At 33.6% G+C, this 21,177-nt stretch overlaps 1 protein-coding gene across 4 annotated transcripts in view; it reads right to left on the bottom strand.

Moving 5' to 3' along the window:
• Positions 1–21,177, bottom strand: part of VPS13B (vacuolar protein sorting 13 homolog B) — a 454,216-nt gene that overhangs the window by 420,293 nt on the left and 12,746 nt on the right. For all 4 annotated transcript variants that reach the window (XM_087825303.1, XM_087825300.1, XM_087825302.1 and 1 more), the window contains exons 4-8: positions 18,000–18,120; positions 13,296–13,463; positions 10,326–10,507; positions 6,723–6,897; positions 2,726–2,994 (exon numbers count right to left, since the gene is read on the bottom strand). In XM_087825303.1, coding sequence (XP_087681429.1) covers positions 2,726–2,994; positions 6,723–6,897; positions 10,326–10,507; positions 13,296–13,463; positions 18,000–18,120 — 915 coding nt within the window. The remainder of the gene's footprint in view (positions 1–2,725; positions 2,995–6,722; positions 6,898–10,325; positions 10,508–13,295; positions 13,464–17,999; positions 18,121–21,177) is intronic.

Below are 21,177 nucleotides of genomic sequence, written 5' to 3'. Positions count from 1 at the left end.
TTGAAAAAAAATTATTTCTTTTAAAAGAAAAGCACAGGATGGACAATGGAATGAAAGGAAAGGGAGGGAGGTAAGAGAAATTCAAAAAATAAAATTAAAATCTAAAACGGAGACAATAACAAGAAAAGGTAAATCAGTGAATTTCAATTAAAAATTTATGATAAAATGAAAAATTAATGGTCAGTAATAAAAGAATTCAAAAATAATAAATGATGATGTTAAAAGAGCATGGCTAATGTATTCATTATCATTTTTATCCAAACTTTATTAGCAAAAAAAATCTTTTAAACCAATCAAGCCATGACTAAACTGTTGTTGAAACTTATTCTCTGTATTTTTCAGCTTTTGTCATATTAGAAAATACTAAATAATTTTAATTACAGAAGTCTTTAAAGGCTATTAAAGACAATTTACTTTAAAATAGTTTAATCTACCATCTGCTATAGTTATAATTTGTTTAGTTGTACTACTGACTGAAAAAATTTATTTCAAGCAGTTAACAAACTATCCAAGCTAAATTAAAAATACTGTGAAACCCAAAACGTGGTATTTTTTTCACTCTATATTTCGAGTATCTAAAACATTGCCTGAAATACTATTTCGCTCCCTCAGAAAAATGCCTCCATGAAAAAAAAAAACACCACAAAGACAAATAAAATTGGAGAAAAAACAGTATCTAAAAGAGGATTCCAAAATTTTGGAAGATGGAAAGCAGATGAGACAGATAGATGGCTGGATGACGAATGGATGGGTAGATGATCGATGGTTGCATTTACTTAACAGGTATTTATTTGTTGAATTTGTACCAGACAATTTCCATGAGCTGAAGGTACAACTAACCTTCTTAAAGGGTAACCACTTAACAAGTTTGGTGTACTATCAAAAAAGAATATCCATGATTCTCTGAAAAGGCTATTACTCCTTTATCCATTGATGGACATCTGGGTTGCTTCAACTTTTCCGCCACTGTCTATGTATGGATATTTATGTGCATCTATTTGTTTTGTAAGTTTTCAATTCTTTTTAGGATATAAGTAGGACTGAAATTGCTGGATCATATAATAATTTTATGTTTTAACTTTCTGAGGAACCGTCAAACTGTTTTCCACAGTGACTGCACCATTTTACATTCCCACCAATCTTCCCATGTTTTTTAACCAACGCCAACTAAAATTCTACCAGTGTCAAATCTCTGCTCTAGTCAAGATCACCATTTCCATATCGCCAAATCCAATGATCTGTTCTCACAAATGACCTGCTCCTTCCCCTTCAAAACATTTATGGCACTCAGCTTCCAGACAGATACTCTCGTAGGTTTCTGCCTACATTGCTGGTTGTTTTCAGCTTCCCTCACTATTTCCTCTTCATCTTTCCAAATACCTAACATCTCAGTGCCTCAGAGCATGGTCTTAGAATGTCTTTTTTCTATCTACACCGATTCCAGTCTTAATAAAATCCTGATTTTAAATATCTTAAATTTATAGACTCAGACCAAACCTCTAATCTGAACGCCAGATTCATAAATCCAACCAGATAGTTTTACTTGAATATACAGTGGGCATCTTAAACTTGCCAAAAGATAACTCCTGATATTTCTCTCAGATCTAATCCTCTCACAATCCTCCTCATCTCAGAAAATCATAACTCAACCCTTCTAGTTGCTCAGGAGCCATCCTTGCATCCTCTTTATTTCATTTATGTCTCAGAATAAAATCTATTAGGAAGTCCTATCCTCTTGACCTTCAAAATATCCAAAATCCAGTTACTTTTCACCACCTCCACTTGCTACCACCCTAGTCCAAGCCATCATTATCTCTTGCTTGAAAACTGCAATCCTGTCTGCTTTTGTTCCCATATAATCAGAGTGATGCAGTTTAAAACATAACTCAGATCATTCTGTAACTACCATGCTAAAAACTGTCCAAAAACTTCCTATCTCACTCAGGATTACTGACAAATCCCTAAAATGACCTACCCAATATTGTAATTTATGGACCTCTCCCAACCCCATTACCTCTCTAACCTGATCTTGTACTACTTTCACAGCAGCTCACTTTGCCCTGGCCTCTCTGCTGTTCCTTGAACTTTTTGGGTTATTTACATTTGCTACTCCTAGAATGTACATTCCCAAGGATCTACAAAGCTCCCTCTTTCACAGGTCTTTCCTTAAATACTCCCTTCCTATTAAGGCCTTCCCTGATCACTCCATTTTAATTTGCAAATCCCCTCACATCTAGTGGAGCATCCACTATTCCTCTTCTCTATTTTTTCTACATAACCCATATCACCAATGGGCATCCTATATATCTTCATTTATTTATTTATAACAATTCAAGATTTAAGATGCATGATCCATTCATTGTGGTAACTCTAGAGTCAAAACAGTTCCTGGAACATAGATGGTGTAAATACGTATTTGCTAGATGAATTAGATGCTATTCAAGAATATGACATGTGTGGTGATACTACTATAAAAAGCCAAGAAGCACAGGCCCTAAGATTAAAACTAGGCTGTGTCTCAGGGGCAGAGAGGACGGAACAAGGTCCAAGGACAGTGCACAGGGGTGCTGGGCACAGATCACCTTGCATTTCTCAGAAGGGTGCTCCCGCTATTATTCTTTCACTTGAAAGTGCTTATTGTGTAATCTCAAGATAAGAAACTGGGCTGTCTCAAAATTTAAGCATTAACCAGAGAGATATGAAGAGCAAGAAAAATGAAACCTACTTTGAAAGTCACAGTTGCCTTTGTACAGTAAAATCCTATAGAAACAATTGGATCCTTCAGAGTCTGAGATTTTTGCTGATGCATGGTTGACATGGGATCATTTCCAAGGTAGTCTTCCTCACCATCATCATAATTCACAATTGCAGGCACAAATGACCAGGCCCATGATACCCATCCCTGTGGCTGTTCATCCTCTTGCTGTGAATACAATTCCTGGCCTTTGTACTGAGCAGAATATGGCATATCTATTATTGTTTCATCTTCAACACCTATCAATCAAAATAAAATGGTTTTAAATATATCAAAAGGACTTAACTAAGGAAAATTAAGAAGGTAAAATCTATTAAAATGCATCTCCCTCATCCTTCTATCTATATATAAAATATGAACAAATCATACACTGGTTATTATTATTTAAACCAATAATTCAGCATTACCACCTTTAAGTTCCCATATGTTGTACAGTGTCAATATCCTTTTATAGCCACAATTAACGTTATGTGGGAAGTAGTTAACCACATAATTTTATTTCACCACATAACTTTAAATGCAGTTGATAAATACAAAGAATAAATTCATTTTTTGGCATTTCACTCATTAACTTAAACAACAACAACAAAAAACCTACTTCCCAAAAATAAGGCTGAAGTGCTAAAAAACTGACTTTTCTTAGAAACATAATATCAGAAAACTACAAGAAACACCCTGATCCCCTGATACACCCAATGGAAAAAGAATGGCAATTATTCCCAGGCAAAATGCACACCCCCAAAATAATTACCCCAAAGGACAAAAGTAAATGTTATAATGAAATGATTCTTATACACTGTTAAGAAAAATAACAGTGTTGGTGACTCTCTTATTAGTAGGTAATATACATTAGTATCTTTTCAATTCTACAGATGAAAACATATAGCAAAAAACCTTTTATTTGGTTACAAATTAGCACACTAAAGATTTAAATTCCAACCACTCTAACACTCCATCTTGTAAAAGCAAATTCCACCAAAGTCTCTTAACATTATTCTAACAATACAAACAAAATAGGCATATCATGGAATTTAGAAAATAATTACTTTTTTTTTTAAATATATCTTTATTAATTTCAGAGAGAGGAAAGGAGAGGGACAGAGAGAGATAGAACATCAATGATGAGAGAGTCAATGATCGAGGCCACAACCCGGGCATATGCCCTGACCGGGAATCGAACCCTGATCACCTGGATCCCAGGTCGACGCTCAACTGCTGAGCCACGCCCGGCCGGGCAATAATTACTTTTTTTTAAAAATTCATGGTATATGCAACCTCCAGCAGATTCAATATATCTATTCTTCAGTGATAAATCTATAAATACACACACTCCATTAAACATCATTATCATTCAATCCACTTCTAGGTTTTCTGGCTAAAAAAACTACATAACTTTTTTAGTCCTATGATAGGACACTCTTGTGCCATTTACCTGCTTTCATCTGAAAATGAAAAGACTTAAAAAGTAGTAACTGGCGTACCTAAATATAGTACCAAGAAACCTTAGACATTTTACTTCAAAATAAACTATAAATGTTACAAATCCAGAAAGTGTTTTGTGTAATCTGTATATCCTGCAGTTTAACCACAACCATTGTATAAATTTCTATTGGAGAATAAATAAGCCTGTTATAAACTGTCCCTAGGAAGATCACAAACTGGGTATCATCACTGAATATCACTGTGGTTACAAGCAGTCAGGTCACCACAGCCCAGGAAGTAGTGACCAGGTGGGGTCCAAAGAGCTGAACTCTCTTATCTAAACCATTAAAACAGAAGGAATATCCACTGCTTGATCTTTTGAAACAAAAGAAAGAAATGTCACTAAGAAAGGTCTGAGAAACCAGTCACTATAATTTATACCTAATATTAATAAAAAATAAGAGAGATTTTGATGAAATAAGCTTCTGAAGTTCTGAGTCTTTGTTCACTGTCTTGTTAAAAAAAAAAAAAAAAAAAAGAATTAGGGCCTGGAAAAAATTAAAAAGCATCTCCCTGATCTCTGGTCAGAATCTCCTAAAAAACTCTTCTTCTTTGAAACAATGAATCTTAAACTGGGGCCCTCTGACAGAATTCAGGAACTCCATGAATTTCTATGGAAATATATATATTAAGTATTTAACTAAAATGTAGCATTCTTTTCATTGTGAACATAAGTAACAAATCAGCACCAGCACTACCTTCAACTCTAAAACCTATAGAAATCACAGCTATATCAAATAACAATTGTGAAGTTATCTCAAAATATCATTTACACATCTTACTTCTTTGAAACTATGATAGCTATTAGATTTCCTATTATATTTTGCTATTTAATATATTAACATAGATGCACATATAAAAATACAACAAAAAAGACAAAATACATGAAACAATGGTTTCAGACACTGGATATCAGGCAATGAAAACCTCAGAGAAGGGACACAAGAGAAATGAGCTCTATGATTGCCCCAGCTTACTGCTTGGAATGAGTTTCTAAAGTCACAGCCAAGAAAGCGGGAATCCAAGCAGACCTCAGCAGTCTCCTTAGATGATAAGACAGAGTAGTGAGTCCAGGGAGACTAAGATAGCTAGACTCTGCAGGGCCAAGTATCAGACAAGAAAGACTTCCTTTCACTTAAGATGTTTTCAAAGTTCACTATGCTGCAGCATATATCAGTATTTCAATCCTTTGTATATCTGAGTAATATTCCAATGTATGGATATACCGAATTGTTTATATACTATAACTGTTTATATACCATAAATATCCATCCATAGCTGATGGACATTTGGGTTGTTTCCACTTTTTGGAAAAAGTTTTTATGTGGATATGTGTTACCAATTCTCCTAGGAGTAGAACTGCTGGATCATATAGTAACACTATGTTCAACTTTTTGAGGAATAAGATTGTTCCAAAGTAGCTATACGATTTTACATTCCCACAAGCAACATATAGTGGTCCCAACTTTTCCACATCCTTACCAACACTTGTTATTATGCGTCTTTTTTACTGTAGCCACGCTACTGGCTATGAACTGGTATCTAAATGTGGTTTTGATTTGCATTCTCCCTCATAACTAATGATGTCGAACATCTTTGGCCATTTGTTTGGATAAATGTCTATTCTGGTCATTTGCCCATTTTCAAATTGGGTTATTTGATCCTAAGTTTAAATGTTCTTTTCTAAAGGTTCTATCTATGGGAATCAATGATCTTGTCCAAATTTTTCCTGAGTCTGAGGCCCAATGCCAAGTCAAAGTCAATCATTCCTTTTATCAGATTTCTACTTCAGATATTCATACCTCTATTTAATCAAACATCCTATCATTCTACTATACATCATACTTAACAAATTTCATGTCTGTCTGCTCCACTATATCTTAAGATTTTAAGGGAAGAAAACAAATCCCTTCAGCTTTGTATTTTCCCACATTATCAACAATAATGTCTTACATACACTAGGCTTCAGTAAAGAAATGAGTTGAATAACAGAAGTTAATCCACTAGGTATACTTCAACGAAGCAAATACTTTGTTAATTAGTGCTCCAATTAATTAATTAGGTATCCTCTAGTGAAGCACACAGTTAAGTATAATTAATAATTAATTACATATAATAATTAAGTATTAAGTACACATAACTCAGTTATAATTACTCTTGGTAAGCCTTTGCAAAAAAATCAGCAATACTATAATTTACTAGGAAATCTTGAAGTTGCACTACCTTAACTTTTGTATAATATACATTCTGAACACCTTCACCTATTAGAAACATAAGTTATTTTTAGCATGCAGAAAAAAGAAAATCATAGTAGTATCAAGCATGTACAAAAAAATCAAAATAGTGTAAAATAGTGTCAAACAACCAAAATAAAATCATCCCAGCACATTAGAACACTACAAAACTCAAAAGTATTTTTCAAAGTTTCACAATTATGAAAATATTTTGTAAGAATAGTTCTAAAATATTTTTTTATTACATTTACCTGTAATGTTTCCTAACATATCTTTATTATGACAGGTAGAGTCTTCTGTTTCTCCATCTTTAACATTTCCTATTTCTCCATAGTAAAGAGCAATCCCAAGTTGCATTATACGGATAAACATAGGCAGTTGTTGATCTGTGATGGAAAGTTTCAAACTCTCTACTAAGGTGTGAATCTGTATTTTGAAAAAATTAAAAAAAAATAAACAAAATCATGTTCAAAGAGTGTACCTTTTAACATAGGTAGAGAAATGCTAAGTCTTAACTGGTACAGCATAAGAGAAATAGTAATGTCCCAAACATTTCTAATATTAAAGCCAAAATGATAGTTTATTCTAAAATCTTAGGAATTAAACAGATTTTGCTCTGATCGATAAACTTTAGACAGAAACTATATTAAGCCAAATGATGTAAATGCAAATAGAAATAATAACGAAAAGATATAGTTTCACTAGATTTCCAGAAAGTTATGTAACCAAAATACAGCAGTCCCCACTTATCTGCAGGGGATACTTCCAAGACCCCTAGTGGATATCAGAAATTCCAGATAGTACTGAAACCTAAATATACTGTTTTTTTCCTAAACATACATCTCTTTTCACTTAAAGAAAGCAGCTGAAGGCTTCTCTTTGGCATATCCAAATTGCCAGCATAACTACTCTTGCACTTTGGGGTCATTAGTAAATAAAATAAGGGTGACTTGAACACAAGCACTGCAATACCATGACAGCAGATCTGAAGCCAAGAGGGCTACTAAGTGACTATCAGGCAGGAAGCATATACAGCATGGATATGCTGGACAAAGAGATGATTCACACCCCAGGCAGGATGAAGCAGGATGAGAGAGATTTTGCCACACTACTTGAAGCAGTGCCCAACTTAAAACTTATGAATTGTTCATCACCCCAAGTGAAGCTTCCTCCCATCACCATTTATTCCCCCTTTACCCTGTCCTACACCTCCCCTACCCTGTCCCTCTGGTAATCACCACACTGTTGTCGGTGCATGATGGGTTTTCTTTTGGCTTAAAACCTACATAATTTTATTAACCAGTATAACCCCAATAAATGCAATTAAAAGTTTTTTAAAACACAACAACTTATGAATCATTTATAACTGGAATTTTACATTTAATATTTTTGGATCAGAGCTGACCGAGAGTAACTGAAACCATGGAAAGCAAAACCAGGGGACTACTGTACCCACTGTATAATGTTAAGAGTATGGTAGTACTCTCCCCAAAACCAGAAAGATCTCTGTCACAACCAAGAATAAAAGTTTCATGATGTCATTTTAGTAAAGTTTTAATCATTCTTTCCAGCTTTATTAACCAAAAAGAATACAAACACACCTAAAAACATATGTTAAGAGGGAAAATACTAACATTACAGCTAGGGAAGTATGAACATAATAAAAATTTTATAGTCAAATATGAAAAACCAAGGGAAATATATGTTCAGGAAAGTTTTTCAAACAAATTTTAAATAATAGATTTAAACATGACAAAACTTATAACATGAATCAATTATAAAAAAGAAATAACTTTAATTACTAGCAAATAGGATATGTAACAGTCAATCAAAGAGTTCTCCTCATAGGAAAAGAAATCAATGGAATATAAACACAGCCTCAGTATAATGGTTTCCTGCTGTTATATAAACATGGAATAAAACCAATTAAGTCATAAAGTCAAGTCTCTTGGAAGGTTTATTTTGACTCACTGGTATTTGAGTGTCTACAAAACATGAAAAAGAAGTAATGGTAATCATCACATTTTTAGAGCTAAAGGCACACAAAAACTGTACTTTAAGACGAAGAAAGCTGTATTGCGGGGAGGGGTGCAAAATGCCATATTCAAATAAGAGTACAGGTTTCTTAAAACTGACCTTAAAATCATACACTAAACAGACCATGAAGAGGTAAGAAAATGGTGGGAGGAAGGAAAGGAGGGGAGAAGTGTGCAGTACAGACTTGTCAACCTCTTCTTCATTTGAGATTTCTCTTCCACATCCTTTTATTTTGCTTAAATGTTTAAAAATAAAATTTTTACTTTAAAATAGTTTTAAACTTATAAAGGTATTGCAGAAGTCATGCAGAGAGATCCCATATATTCCTCACCCAGTTTCCCTACTGTTAACATTCTGTCACCATGTGGTACTTTTGTCACAACGAGGAAACCAACATTGGTATATTACTATCAACTAACCTCCATGCTTTATTCTGATTTCATTCATTTTTCCACTAATGTCCTTTCTCTATTCCAGAATCCCATCCAGGATACCACCCTGCATTTGGTTATCATGTTTCTTTAGTCTCCTCTGGTCTTTTCTAGTTTGTCAATGACCTTGACAGTTTTAAGGAGTAGTGGTCAGATATTTTGTTGAAGGTCTCTCAATTTGAGTCTATCTGATAATTTTATTTTTTAAAAACAATTTTTATTTATTTTAGAGAGAGGAAGGAGAAGGAGGGGAGAGACAGAGAGAGAGAGAGAAACATCGATCAGCTGCCTCCCACACACACCCTGACCAGGAATCGAACCCACAACCTTTTGGTGCATGGGACAATTATATAATTTACAAAGTGAGCCCCCTGATAATTCAAGTACCCACCTGGCACCATAAAGAGTTATGGAAAAGTAAAACACTCATGACTGAGCACTACCAAAGAAAATCAGGTGGATTTCATGTATAAATATAAATTTAAGTATCACAGAGCTACATAAAATCAAAAGTTTGGGGGTTTTATAATGTAAAAAATAGTTTATTCAGCCATACCCAAACAAGCACAGTAGTCAATATCAGTGTTCAGACTTAGGGTCAACCGTTCCATTACAAAATTTTAGTACTCAGAGGCATGTAATTCAATAATAAAAATTCATTGCACATTAAAACTTAGTTAACGAGATCACAAGTCACTATGTGAATTTTCATATACATATATAGATAGAGGTTTAGAGAACTGTTATGTAATCAAAGAACAAAAGATTACACTTGGAACTAACTATACACACTGATAATCATACCACTTCCCTGGAGAACAACAAATTTTCACATGTATTAAAAGACTTCACCTGAAAAATTCCCGTACTCTAAGGTTTTAATTACATTTCGAAAGCACAGGTCAAAAGCTAATATTTCCTGAACCAGTAAGATATCAGGTTAGCAAATCAAGCCTTATAAGTTGATGGAAGAAAAAGAAGAGGGAATAACTCCAGCCATCAGGTCATGCTAAACAAACTGTAACTAAATACAGATTGATAATCAGTCCACCGTGGGCATAAAGGCTTTTTTATATGATCTCCTCTATCTGCTTGAAGAGAAAAACACTAACAAACAGCTGGACAAACTAAAAAGGAAACTATAGTCACAGAAAAAAATAGGTCCCCAAGAATCTCCACTAGAACACATAATGCAAAAAGCTATAAATATAATGTAATGTAGTAAATCATATAAAATAAAACTTATAACTAAAACTTTGTACAAAAACAAATGGCATATATATTTATGAGGTTAATTTCTTCTTTGATTTTTAATAATAATTAGCATATACAGGAGCTAATAAACAAAATAGAGACATGCAAATCAACTCCCAGAAAAAGACCTACCTTAATAACAGCCGGCATCTTGGAGTTTAGGTTATCATACGTAAAATGCAGACGAGTTCTGAAGGAACATTTATATAATAAAGGATCCTGGTAAAATTCTATTTTACCACTAGCATTTCGTTTATCAAGACAAACTGTACAGTCGGAAAAGTTGATAACCTTTCTTAGCACCAGATCAGTGGCTAAAAAGAAAAGAAAAACATTTTAAGGGGGAAAAAAGTTAGAGAAAAAGGCAACTATTTATTAGTACAAATAGTAATGCAAATAAGATTAAGAGAGCATTAAATATATGATGCCAGAACCTATGTAAAGAACTTCTCATTTATTATATCATTTAAATCTCCCAACAACTTTATAAAATAGGCACAAAAATCCTCATTTTCTGGATAAAGAATTAGAGGCCAAATATATAAAGTAGCTTGCCCCCAACTTGCTTGACGGCTAAACTACAAATTTAAGACAAAACTTGTGAAAATTTCATTACATTCTACAATGAGATATTAAATAACAATAAAATGAAATTCCTGAGAAACGATACTAAAAATAACATTTTGAGTAACACTCACTCACTTAATATTTATTTTTACACCAAAAATCTGATGCTATGCTCTAAACCTGCACTCTTCGAATATAGTAGCCACGGCTATTTAAGTTTATATGTGAATTAATTAAAATCATATAAAAATAAGATTAAAAAAAAAAAATTTCAGGTCGTTGGTTGCACTAATCACATTTCAAGTGCTCAACAGCTACATGTGGCTACTGGCTGCAATACTGGGTAATAAAGATATAAAATATACCCATCATCATAAAAATTATAGTGGACTAGCACTGCTCTAAATAATAACTAATGAAGAAATTATAAATAACAGTATAAAATTTGTTTTCAAGGTAATAAAAATGTAACAATTACTGGTAAAGTATCAAACTAGAAAATGAAACCTTTAGCAAATGAGTAGTTTTATTCCTAAGAAGCTATTCCTAGGTAAAAATATCTGGCCCAAGTTTACTTGGTCAGTGAATTTAAGTTAGTAGCTACCCCATGCTATAAGCATGGGAATCTTCAAAACAAGACAATATGGTTTAATTTATATATATATATATATATATATGCGCTTTAATTTAAAAAAATAAAGATATATATACGCTTTAATCCATTCTTCGATAACACTATTTCTGAGTATATCCTAGTAACCCCTTTCCCTCTGGCTACCACCACACTGTTGTCTGTGTGTATGTTCTTTTTGCTTAATCCCTTCACCTTCTGTCATCCAGTCCCTCAAACTCCCTCCTCTCTGACAGCTGTCAGTCTGTTCTATGTATCTATGAGTCTGTTTCTACTTTGTTCATCAGTTTATTTTGTTCATTAGATTACACATATAAGTGACACCATATGGTTTTTGTCTTTCTCTGACTGGCTTATTTCACTTAGCATAATAATCTCCAGGTCCGTCCATGCTTTCACAAAAGGTAAATTTCCTTTTTTTATGGTTGAGTAGTATTCCACATTGTAAATGTACCACAATTTTTTTACCTACTCATCTACTGATGGGCACTTGGGCTGTTTACAAATCTTAGCTATTGTAAATGACGCTGCAATGAACACAGGAATACATATATTCTTTCAAATTAGTGTTTTGGGTTTCTTTGGATATATTCCCAAAAGTGGGATCACTGAGTCAAATGGCAGTTCTATTTTTAATTTTTGGAGGAAACTCCATAGTTTTCCACAGTGGCTGCACCAGTCTGCATTCCCACCAGCAGTGCATGAGGTTCCCCTTTTCTCCACATCCTGGCCAGCACTTTGTTTGCTAAATTATTGATAGTAATTCTGACAGGCGTGAAGTGATATCTTATTGCAGTTCAACCCCTTATCAGATTTATCACTGGAAAATATGTTCTCCCATTCATTCAGTAGGCTCAACTTTTCATTTTGTTGATGGTTTCTTTTGCTATGCAAAAGCTTTTTAGTTTGATGTAGTCCCATTTGTTTATTTTTTCCTTTGTTTGCCTTGCCCGAGGAGCTATATTGGTAAAAATATTGCTTTGAGAAATATCTAAAATTTTACTGCCTATCTTCTCTTCTAGGATTTTTGTGGTTTCACAATTTATTAAGTCTTAATCCATTTTGAGTTTATTCTTGTGTATTAGTGCCAGCACTTTTAACAAATACATACATACCATGGCAAGTCACAGACAAAAGAGCCTCACAATAGTCTCCTTAAGATATTTTCGAAAAATATCCATTTCTTACTCTATCAGAAGATATATTGTATATCAAAAAATATTATTACTTATGTAACATCTCTCCTAATGAAACTAATAAGGAGGGTCTACTTTCTTCACAGCTATAGTTTACTGTACTAACTAGCACTGTACAGCTAGCACTGCACTAACATAAATAAAACAGTGGAACATAATAAATAAAATAGTAATAAATAAATGGTAGTGATTAAAATTATATTATTACTTAGTTCTTTTAAGATAAGCAGTAGGAGAGTGGAGTATGTAATAACTAAAGGAAGTTTCAAGTTTCCCATGTGTACGCTGGAATATACAAACCTAAAACATAAATCAGTCAGATAGATTGTCTGCCATTACCAAGTAATGTGAAAGCAACACACTCCCTTTCCTCCTTCAAAAACATTAAAAATTTTAACTTAATATTATTCAGTTTTTATTGCTATAACCCACAGCATTGTAAAATACTACATATCACCTTTGAAATAAGCATGTTACAGCTAAGAAAAAATTAAAAATATTAAAAAACAAGTCTGGGATTTCTTAATCGAAGGGTCTATTAACCTCCTGTAATTGCATGCTAGATTTTATATATGTACATTTTTCCAGTCTGAAGGCATAAAGTTTTCATTAGGCTCATCTAAGAGCCAGTTGGCCCAAGTAAGGTTTAGAATCCAAGAAAATGGTTTCAATAGTGGAAAATCTATAGTATCCTTGACATTTACTCACCAGAAATATCCATGAATGCACGATCCCATAATTCACTTACTGTATAGCATTCTGCAGACGTTATGTTGACTGAAAGAACAATATCATCTTCAACGTATTTTAGTATGAGATTATTTATAACAATGTTTACATTATTTACAACTCGTCTAATCAGACTCTGCACATAACCTATAATACAGGAAAAGAGAATGCAATTAGCAACAAGTCAGTCAACAAATAACCATGTCTTAAAATATTATTGAGCACAATGTACGTGAAAGGTGGGTATGCTTAGTATATTTTGCAAAGAGGAAACTAACATTCAGATAGGTAAACAGGTTTGCCAAAGTAACAGCTAAAAAGCAGCAGATTCAGCCAAACAAACACCATTACAAAGAGGTTCTCTGTAATAAAGTGTTCATGTACTAAGAGAAACCACGTTTACAAGATCACAATCAATGATTATCCTATACTACAGGTACTTTGGTTTCTGCCTACTTTAGTAAACATTTTCCCAAATGAAACTATGTTACTATATGCTGATTACATAATATATTAAAATAATAGCTTTAAGCTTCTTTTTTGAACCTGCTATCATCTTCTATTCCTACTTTAAATAGCCATAAGGATATTAAAAAGCTAGGCCTAGAGGAAGAAACAGGAGAAACATAACCATCATAATGGATTCAACTACTGCCACTCACTAATATATGATACTAAAACAGGGCAGGGGAGAGAATATGAATGATGAAGGAAATGTAGACAGAATCAAAAAAAGAAGAAAAAAGAATATAACAGAAGATAGAAAAAAGAAAAGTATGAAAGGAAATAGAATGGATACAAGCATAATGAAACACAAAGAAATAAGAAAGGGAATCACAAATCACTGTTTTTATAAAAAACTTAAAACAACAAAAGTAATTTGTGAAGATTCTTTTTCTTCATAGCTTGCCTAGAATGTCCAAAAGTTCTCTTTTAATTTTATGCTACTGTGGGATACTCCAAAATCTCAGAAGTTTTTCAAACAATAAATGTGAATATAGATATATTATTGAGAAATTTAATTAAAAATATAAATAAAACATAAACAGCATTTAAAAAGAGGAGAAAAAGATGTAAAACCTCACTTTATTCAAATGCATTTTCCACAATAAAAACTATATAAAAACTAATTAAAATATTAGCTATCTCATGAAATAACTGTTTGTATTCTTTAAACCAGAACTTCACTGGACAAAAAAGAATCAACTTTTTTCAGCAACTGATAACGTTAACACCTACTGGGAGGAAGCTTATTTAAATCTATTCAACCATAACATGTTTGCAAAAACCAACTCCTTCATTCCTTTCCAATGGATACAAAAGGGAAAGGAATGTAAAACCACTAAGTTCAAGTTTTTCTGGTACATGGAAACTATCAGCAGCTTTTAGAGTGGCAATTATCATATGCTATAAAATTAACATACAAAATATCAATAAATTTAAGGTAACAAATACTCATATGAGAGTAGATACTAAAATAATGCTTAACAAATTAAGCTTCCAAAAGAAATTTTAAACATCAAATTTTTCAACCTTAGAATGTACCTGGGTGGACAAAAGTAGCTTTACAATTGTAATGCAAATAATACAATAACTAATAAATAATAATACAAGAATAAATTCTTTCACGTACTCACAACTGAACACCTACTTTTGCACACCTCTGCATATTCCCCCATGCAATTACTATGCAACACAGGTGTTAAAAATAAAAATTATCACCTTTTCTGTAATAAGCAAAATATAAACACTAGATATCTTAAAGATTACTGAAAAGTAATAGTTTGAAGCATAACCTAATTTAAAGCCAATTTAGGGAAAATGCAGAAGCAACCCACAAAAGGCTGCTTCTTATAATGAACTTCAATAAAATCTAAAGGCTATACACTTCAGCCTGCACAGAATTGAATAATCCAGGTATCTAGCTTAGAAATAGTATCTCTTTACAGAGATATAAAGTGTAGAGAAGGCCTAGGAAAGATACATAAATAAATAAATAAATAAATAAATGAAACATCCTTAAAATTTGTCTTTAAATAAGAACTGTCAGCATATTTTACAGGATATGCTAAGCTCACAATTCAAAGCTGTTATTATTAGCAATAACTCAAGGTCTTGGCTTATATATTATCAACGGAAAGAAAATGTGTATGCTTCAAATCAGTCAGATTCAAACTCTTTTGACCCCTCTCACAGTAAGAAATATTACATCATTACCCAGCACAAGCACATACATATGCAAAAGTTTCTTAAAATATTACTATCCTTTACTGCATGCTGTACGCTACCAGTTTCTCTATTCTATGCCATATATTTTTTAAATTCCCACCATGACCCACTAAATTGTTTTCATAATGCACTAATCGGTCAGAATCCATAACCTGAAAAAGACCGTTCTAGATATCAATAAGAGATTGCAAAGAAAATATTATATATTGACTCATAGTCATTTCCTATTAGAAAGTCACCCAACTTTCAGGGGTGTATAACAAACAACTATTGGCAACACCAAAACTTTTCTCAATAAGGATCTCTGGATTAATGTAAATGTTCAAACTCTTAAAACAGTAAACACAGATACTAAAAGAAATAACTCTGCTCTAGAAAATTTTGAGAGCAAGAATTCACCTCTACCGTGAAAGGACATTAATATAGTTCCTGGGCAGGATGCGGTTACCAGAAATTAGTCCTCAAATAACCATGAGTTAACCTGGAAATAAAATGATTTACCATTATCCAACTGGATTCTCAAATTATCCCTTTTATTTTTTGGAAAATTAAGTTTAGCTGCTTTGCCTCCCAGTAATTGCCCAACAAGTTCAGTTACTTCCTAAAGCAACTCCTTAACTGATTTACCGTCAGCATAAAAGAGGGTATGAGTCCTCCTATTAGGTAAGGCAGAAAAGCACATGTTAATGCAAAAGCTACCTCAAGTAGTTCAGGTAGAACACAGCTCTGTTTGATGCCACTAAAAATAGGATGTTTTATATTACATTTATGTTTTTATGTTTTATGCTCCTAAAATAGACCAATTCTCCTAATTCTGAGTATCAGTGTAAATTCTAATACAGGCTCTAAAAAGAATCATGAAAAATCTGGGACCTATTTTGAGTACATGCAAGTTAGTCCATAGAGGGTTGTTATCTGTGAAATTCACAACTGACCAAAGCTTTAAATTTTTCTTAAAAAAGTTGTTTCTTAGAAGAAAATAAATGTGCCCAGTCAGTGTGGCTCAGTGGTTAGAGCTGATGCCTGTGTCGCGAAGGGTCACAGGTTTGATTCCAAGTGAAGGGCATGTACCTGGGTTGCAGGTTTGATCCTGTCCCCAGGTCGGGGTGCATGCAGGAGACAACCAATTGATGTGTCTCTCTCACATGAATGCCTTGATCTCTCTCTCTCCTCGCCCCCCTCACTCTCTCTAAAAATCAATGGAAAAATATCCTCAGGTGAGGATTAACAACAAAAAAGGGAAAAAATGTAATGAGACTCAAATGTTAAACCTAAAACTGATTATTCTTTGCCAGGATATTGATGGAGGGAGCACTAAACGATAAGCTAGTATAAGAATTTTGGAGCGATATATAATCAGAAATTTGGAGGGGTAAAGAGGTTGCCCAATTAATAAGAATAAGCTACAGTTTAATTTAATTTATAGGTTAATTTAATACACCAGGAGTTTTTCCCAAGGAGTTAATTAGCAAGAAAAAATTTAGAAAGCTCCAGAATCACCACACTAAGTAGAATTAGAAATTTTCATTACTAAAATATCTTCTGGCACCTTCTCCAGCTACAGCAATTAATCTATTCTAAAGCCAGAGAGATTAGCGAGGCCTTTTAGGTAGAGTTCTGAAGAATACAAACCATCAAGCATTAATATCACTATAACACGAGTTAAAAATGTTCAATTCAAACATAACTTAGAACATATACTTGAGGGAGGAGGGCTATGAAATTGTGTACCTAACTCCAGCCTCTTACAGGTAAAGCAAATGGTGGCAGCAGACTGTCAAAATTAACTAGGTTAAAACCAGGAGAAACCCTACAAATCTTCAGCTCAGTAAACAAGTGTTTATCAATGTCACCTACATCTGAGAAAAAAGAAATGACTGATAAATAAAATCAAAAGAGAAGTGACTGATAAACAATTCTTAACTGTACAAAGACAGCAAAGTACTTTGGCCACAGAGCTAACATGTAATGACTATTGTTTTTTTCTTTATTAAATATTTATAGAGCAACTTTTATTTATAAGTCACTACTGTTCCAGGTAAATAAAAATTCCAGTAAATAAAACAGATGGTCTCTCCCAGTTAAAAAATTCTGTTTCTGTTAGTGAATTTTATAGTTTCTAGAAACTCAGAATAATATAGTGTCTTTTCTCTGTTTATCAAGAAGCGAGGAAACAGAAAGACTATGAGTAGGAAATCAGAGGCAAGTTTGTTCAAGAGAGGATATAGGAAACAAACTTAAGGAACAACCTGCTGCAAAAGAAATTCAAAATTTGAATGAAAAACATTCATGAGGGCTCTGGACTCAATCTGTTCTGAATTCATGCAGCAAATTACATGCACAGAGAGTCTAAATATTTCATAGCACTAAAGAATACTAAACGTGTATATTCTACAAAGGGTCATAAGTAATAACAATGGAAATTTTGGCTTTATCAAGCCCATTAGAAGTTACCTGGTGGTAAATCAGGATCTGTGGGAGCAACCTGCTGAATTCTTCGAGGTTTTACTGATGATTTTGTGTTCTCAGCAGTACTACAGTTGGTAGAATTAGAACCACAGCTTTCATGGTCATCCTGTATTTATTTTAAAGACAGGCAAAAAGAATAATAAGACCTCCTTTAGAAAACAAAAATTCTCATTCAATATCATCCTACGAGAATGGAACAATAATAAAAGATGAATCTTTTACATGATAGTATGATTTCAAATACTAGTAATATATTAGCAAAAGAAAAAAAAATTGTTTGAAGCTTCAATACAATCAAAAAGTAAAAGATTTACTATCATAAACAACAAAGAAAATTTTCCCATGAAATTATATTCATTTTAAGTTAATGCAAAACAAATGCCACAATGTTTCATTCCACAAAACAACTTCACCATTCAATCTTTATAATGACATCTTCTGTTATTTGGGGGGATGTTATAGTCTCTAAATACTAAAAGACTACTACTGTGAATAAAACTTTAGTTTAATTACTTTTAGTTCAACTTACATCCTTAAAAATGTCTGCAGTCATACACTTCTGCACAACGTTAACATTAAAAGCTTATTATTAATTTTTGAAACATATGGTTGTCTCAAAAGCCCAGAAGTAAAACATGTTCATTAAAGAGATGTGAAAAAGTTCCATGTGAACTGCCAAAACTAGCATAATTATAAAAATATTTAACACTGAAACCATCTGAAATCACATACTGTATATAGATTACAGTGATGTCATAATAAACATTCCAGCCAAAGTGCACTAAAACTAGTGCAGTCCAATAAATCTGGCATGCACAAGATGACAAACATTTTAAAGCAAAAGAAAGAACAAATTATTTTTATTTTATTTTTCAAAAATTAGTAGCAAAAAAAGGTAAAGAACATAGGCTAAATATGAGTTTTCAAACGGTTAAAAAAACACACACAGTGAATAAAGCTTCTCTACAAACTACAGGTTTTTATTATTCAAAAGAAAAACTAAATAACTTCATTTAAACAAAATATATAATAAACCTGAAATTTCAGTGTGCTTTAAAAATGAGCATTAGTTGTGGTATTCATAAAAATATATACTATGAAACAAATGTCATCAAATATATAAACACTTCTTTCTCAACTATGGATAGAAAATTATGGTTGCACACACAGTATAATTAGAAAATAATCCTTTTGATAGCTTGAACTTATTTTCATTTCAATTATATTTTAATTGTATCAATTACAAGTGACCTTCCATTCAATTTGACCCAACTAAATTAAATAGAAAAAACAACAAAACAAGATTATAATATTTACTATTAAAACTGGAATTACTGCCCTGGCCAGTGTGGCTCTGTGGTTGGAGCATCGGTCCACACACCAAAGGGTCAAGGGTTCAATTCCCAGTCAAGGGCACGTACCTGGGTTGCAGGTTTGATCCCTAGCCCTGGTCGGGGTGCCTGTGGAAGGCAACCAATCAATGTGTGTGTCTCTCTCTCTCTCTTTCCCCCTCCCTCCCTTCCACCCTCTCTAAAAAAAAGAAATCAATGGAAAAAAATATTCTCAGGTGAAGATAAACAAAAAAACCCAAAAAACTGGGATTACTTCCATTATTAGTTTGAGTTCATCTGCTTTTAACCAGTATGCATCAAGTTGAACTATTAGACATTCCACTTCATCGAAAGGCTCTACTACTAATAAATGAAACTCTGTTCTCAAATACACTAGCTAAAATGTTTTGAGATAATTTTTAACCCCAAACACATTACAGTTATTTTTTTCTTATTTAGGCTGCAATTTTTCCAAAATGTCTGGTAAGCATGTTTCATGGCAAAAGAATGTTTTCTCTTGAGGACCACATAGCTATTTCTGAACATACTATCCTTTGCTCATGAAACAAGAAAGAATGTCATTTCCTTGCAAAAGTTCCTAACACGGGAAAAATGTGGTAAACACTGTATGTAAGTAGATCTATTACTTTCATACTGACAGATCATGGGATCATGCAGCATACTTTTCACCTTAGCCTTTACGGAGCTAGTCAATTAAAACTTGAAAACTGTCAGCTCCCTGATTCACAATGGTGTGAATAGCATTGAGGGCAAAACTTAAAACAGGTGAATGAATCATTCCAAGTCCTTGTTTAAAAACAAACGGGTTAAATTGCAAGAAAGAGCTGAAGAAGAAGACACTGAAAGGTGGAACTAGGAAGTGGCGTGCTTTATGCTCTTCCGCCTTATGGCACCAAACTCGGCAAGCACAAAAGGACTGAGGCTCACCTGGCAGCTCTAGTCACCAAAAGCTCCCAAAACAATGTGAGGACCTAGAAAATAAACGCCACAAAGTTCTTAGGAGCATTCATCTGTCCTCTCCAGTGGCAAGTGCAATGGCAGTTGTCAGATACAATAAAGAATGTCTGAGAGTAATACTACTTCAGAAAGTCAGAGCCAAATCAAGTCACCAAAGCAGAAGCACACACTTGGAGAACACAAGAGCGAGCCAGGGAAAAACGAGAATCTGGTTCACCTCTACCCTGACAGCAATACTAATGAACTTAATTTTAGTCATAAAAAAATGCCAAGTACTCTTAAGTAAAGGAGGAATGTGTATGCCCCCTCTCTCTTCACACATCAACTTTTACCCACAGAGGCTGCTGCTTCCATCTTCTGTCCCATCAAGGGTATGGATAAGAGTTAAGATATGCTGGGGAAGAAGAAAGGTGACATTCCCTTGCATTCCTTTAATCTTCCCAAAGGAGGGCTAGCTAACCTGACAGGCCAAAGCTGAACATTCATTAGGCTGCATTTTAACACTGAAAAAAATCACTGTACTAACTCTAAACACCTGTGTGCTGCTACTCAGGAACAGAGCCATTTTCCCAGATGATACAATCATTTGCCATCTGTCCTATGGCTTCTTTTCACACACACAGCCACCTGACCCAGATACTGCCCCAGGCAGAGAACAAACTATGCCAGCCAACAGCAACACGTTAGGGAAAATTTGTTATTATTGCCTGTGACATCCCTTTCCTTCTTATCAGTAGGTGAACATCATATTGCCAACCTCTCCTCCTCCCTTTATTTAAACTACTGAATTTAAGTGGTTAGATCCACTCTTAGATTCAGGTTAAACTGGCCAAAATTAAGGGAGAAAAGAACAA

Source organism: Miniopterus natalensis, chromosome 16, assembly GCF_054644295.1.
Source record: "Miniopterus natalensis isolate mMinNat1 chromosome 16, mMinNat1.hap1, whole genome shotgun sequence".
Taxonomy (NCBI): domain Eukaryota; kingdom Metazoa; phylum Chordata; class Mammalia; order Chiroptera; family Miniopteridae; genus Miniopterus; species Miniopterus natalensis.
This window is presented reverse-complemented; position numbering and strand designations above follow the sequence as displayed.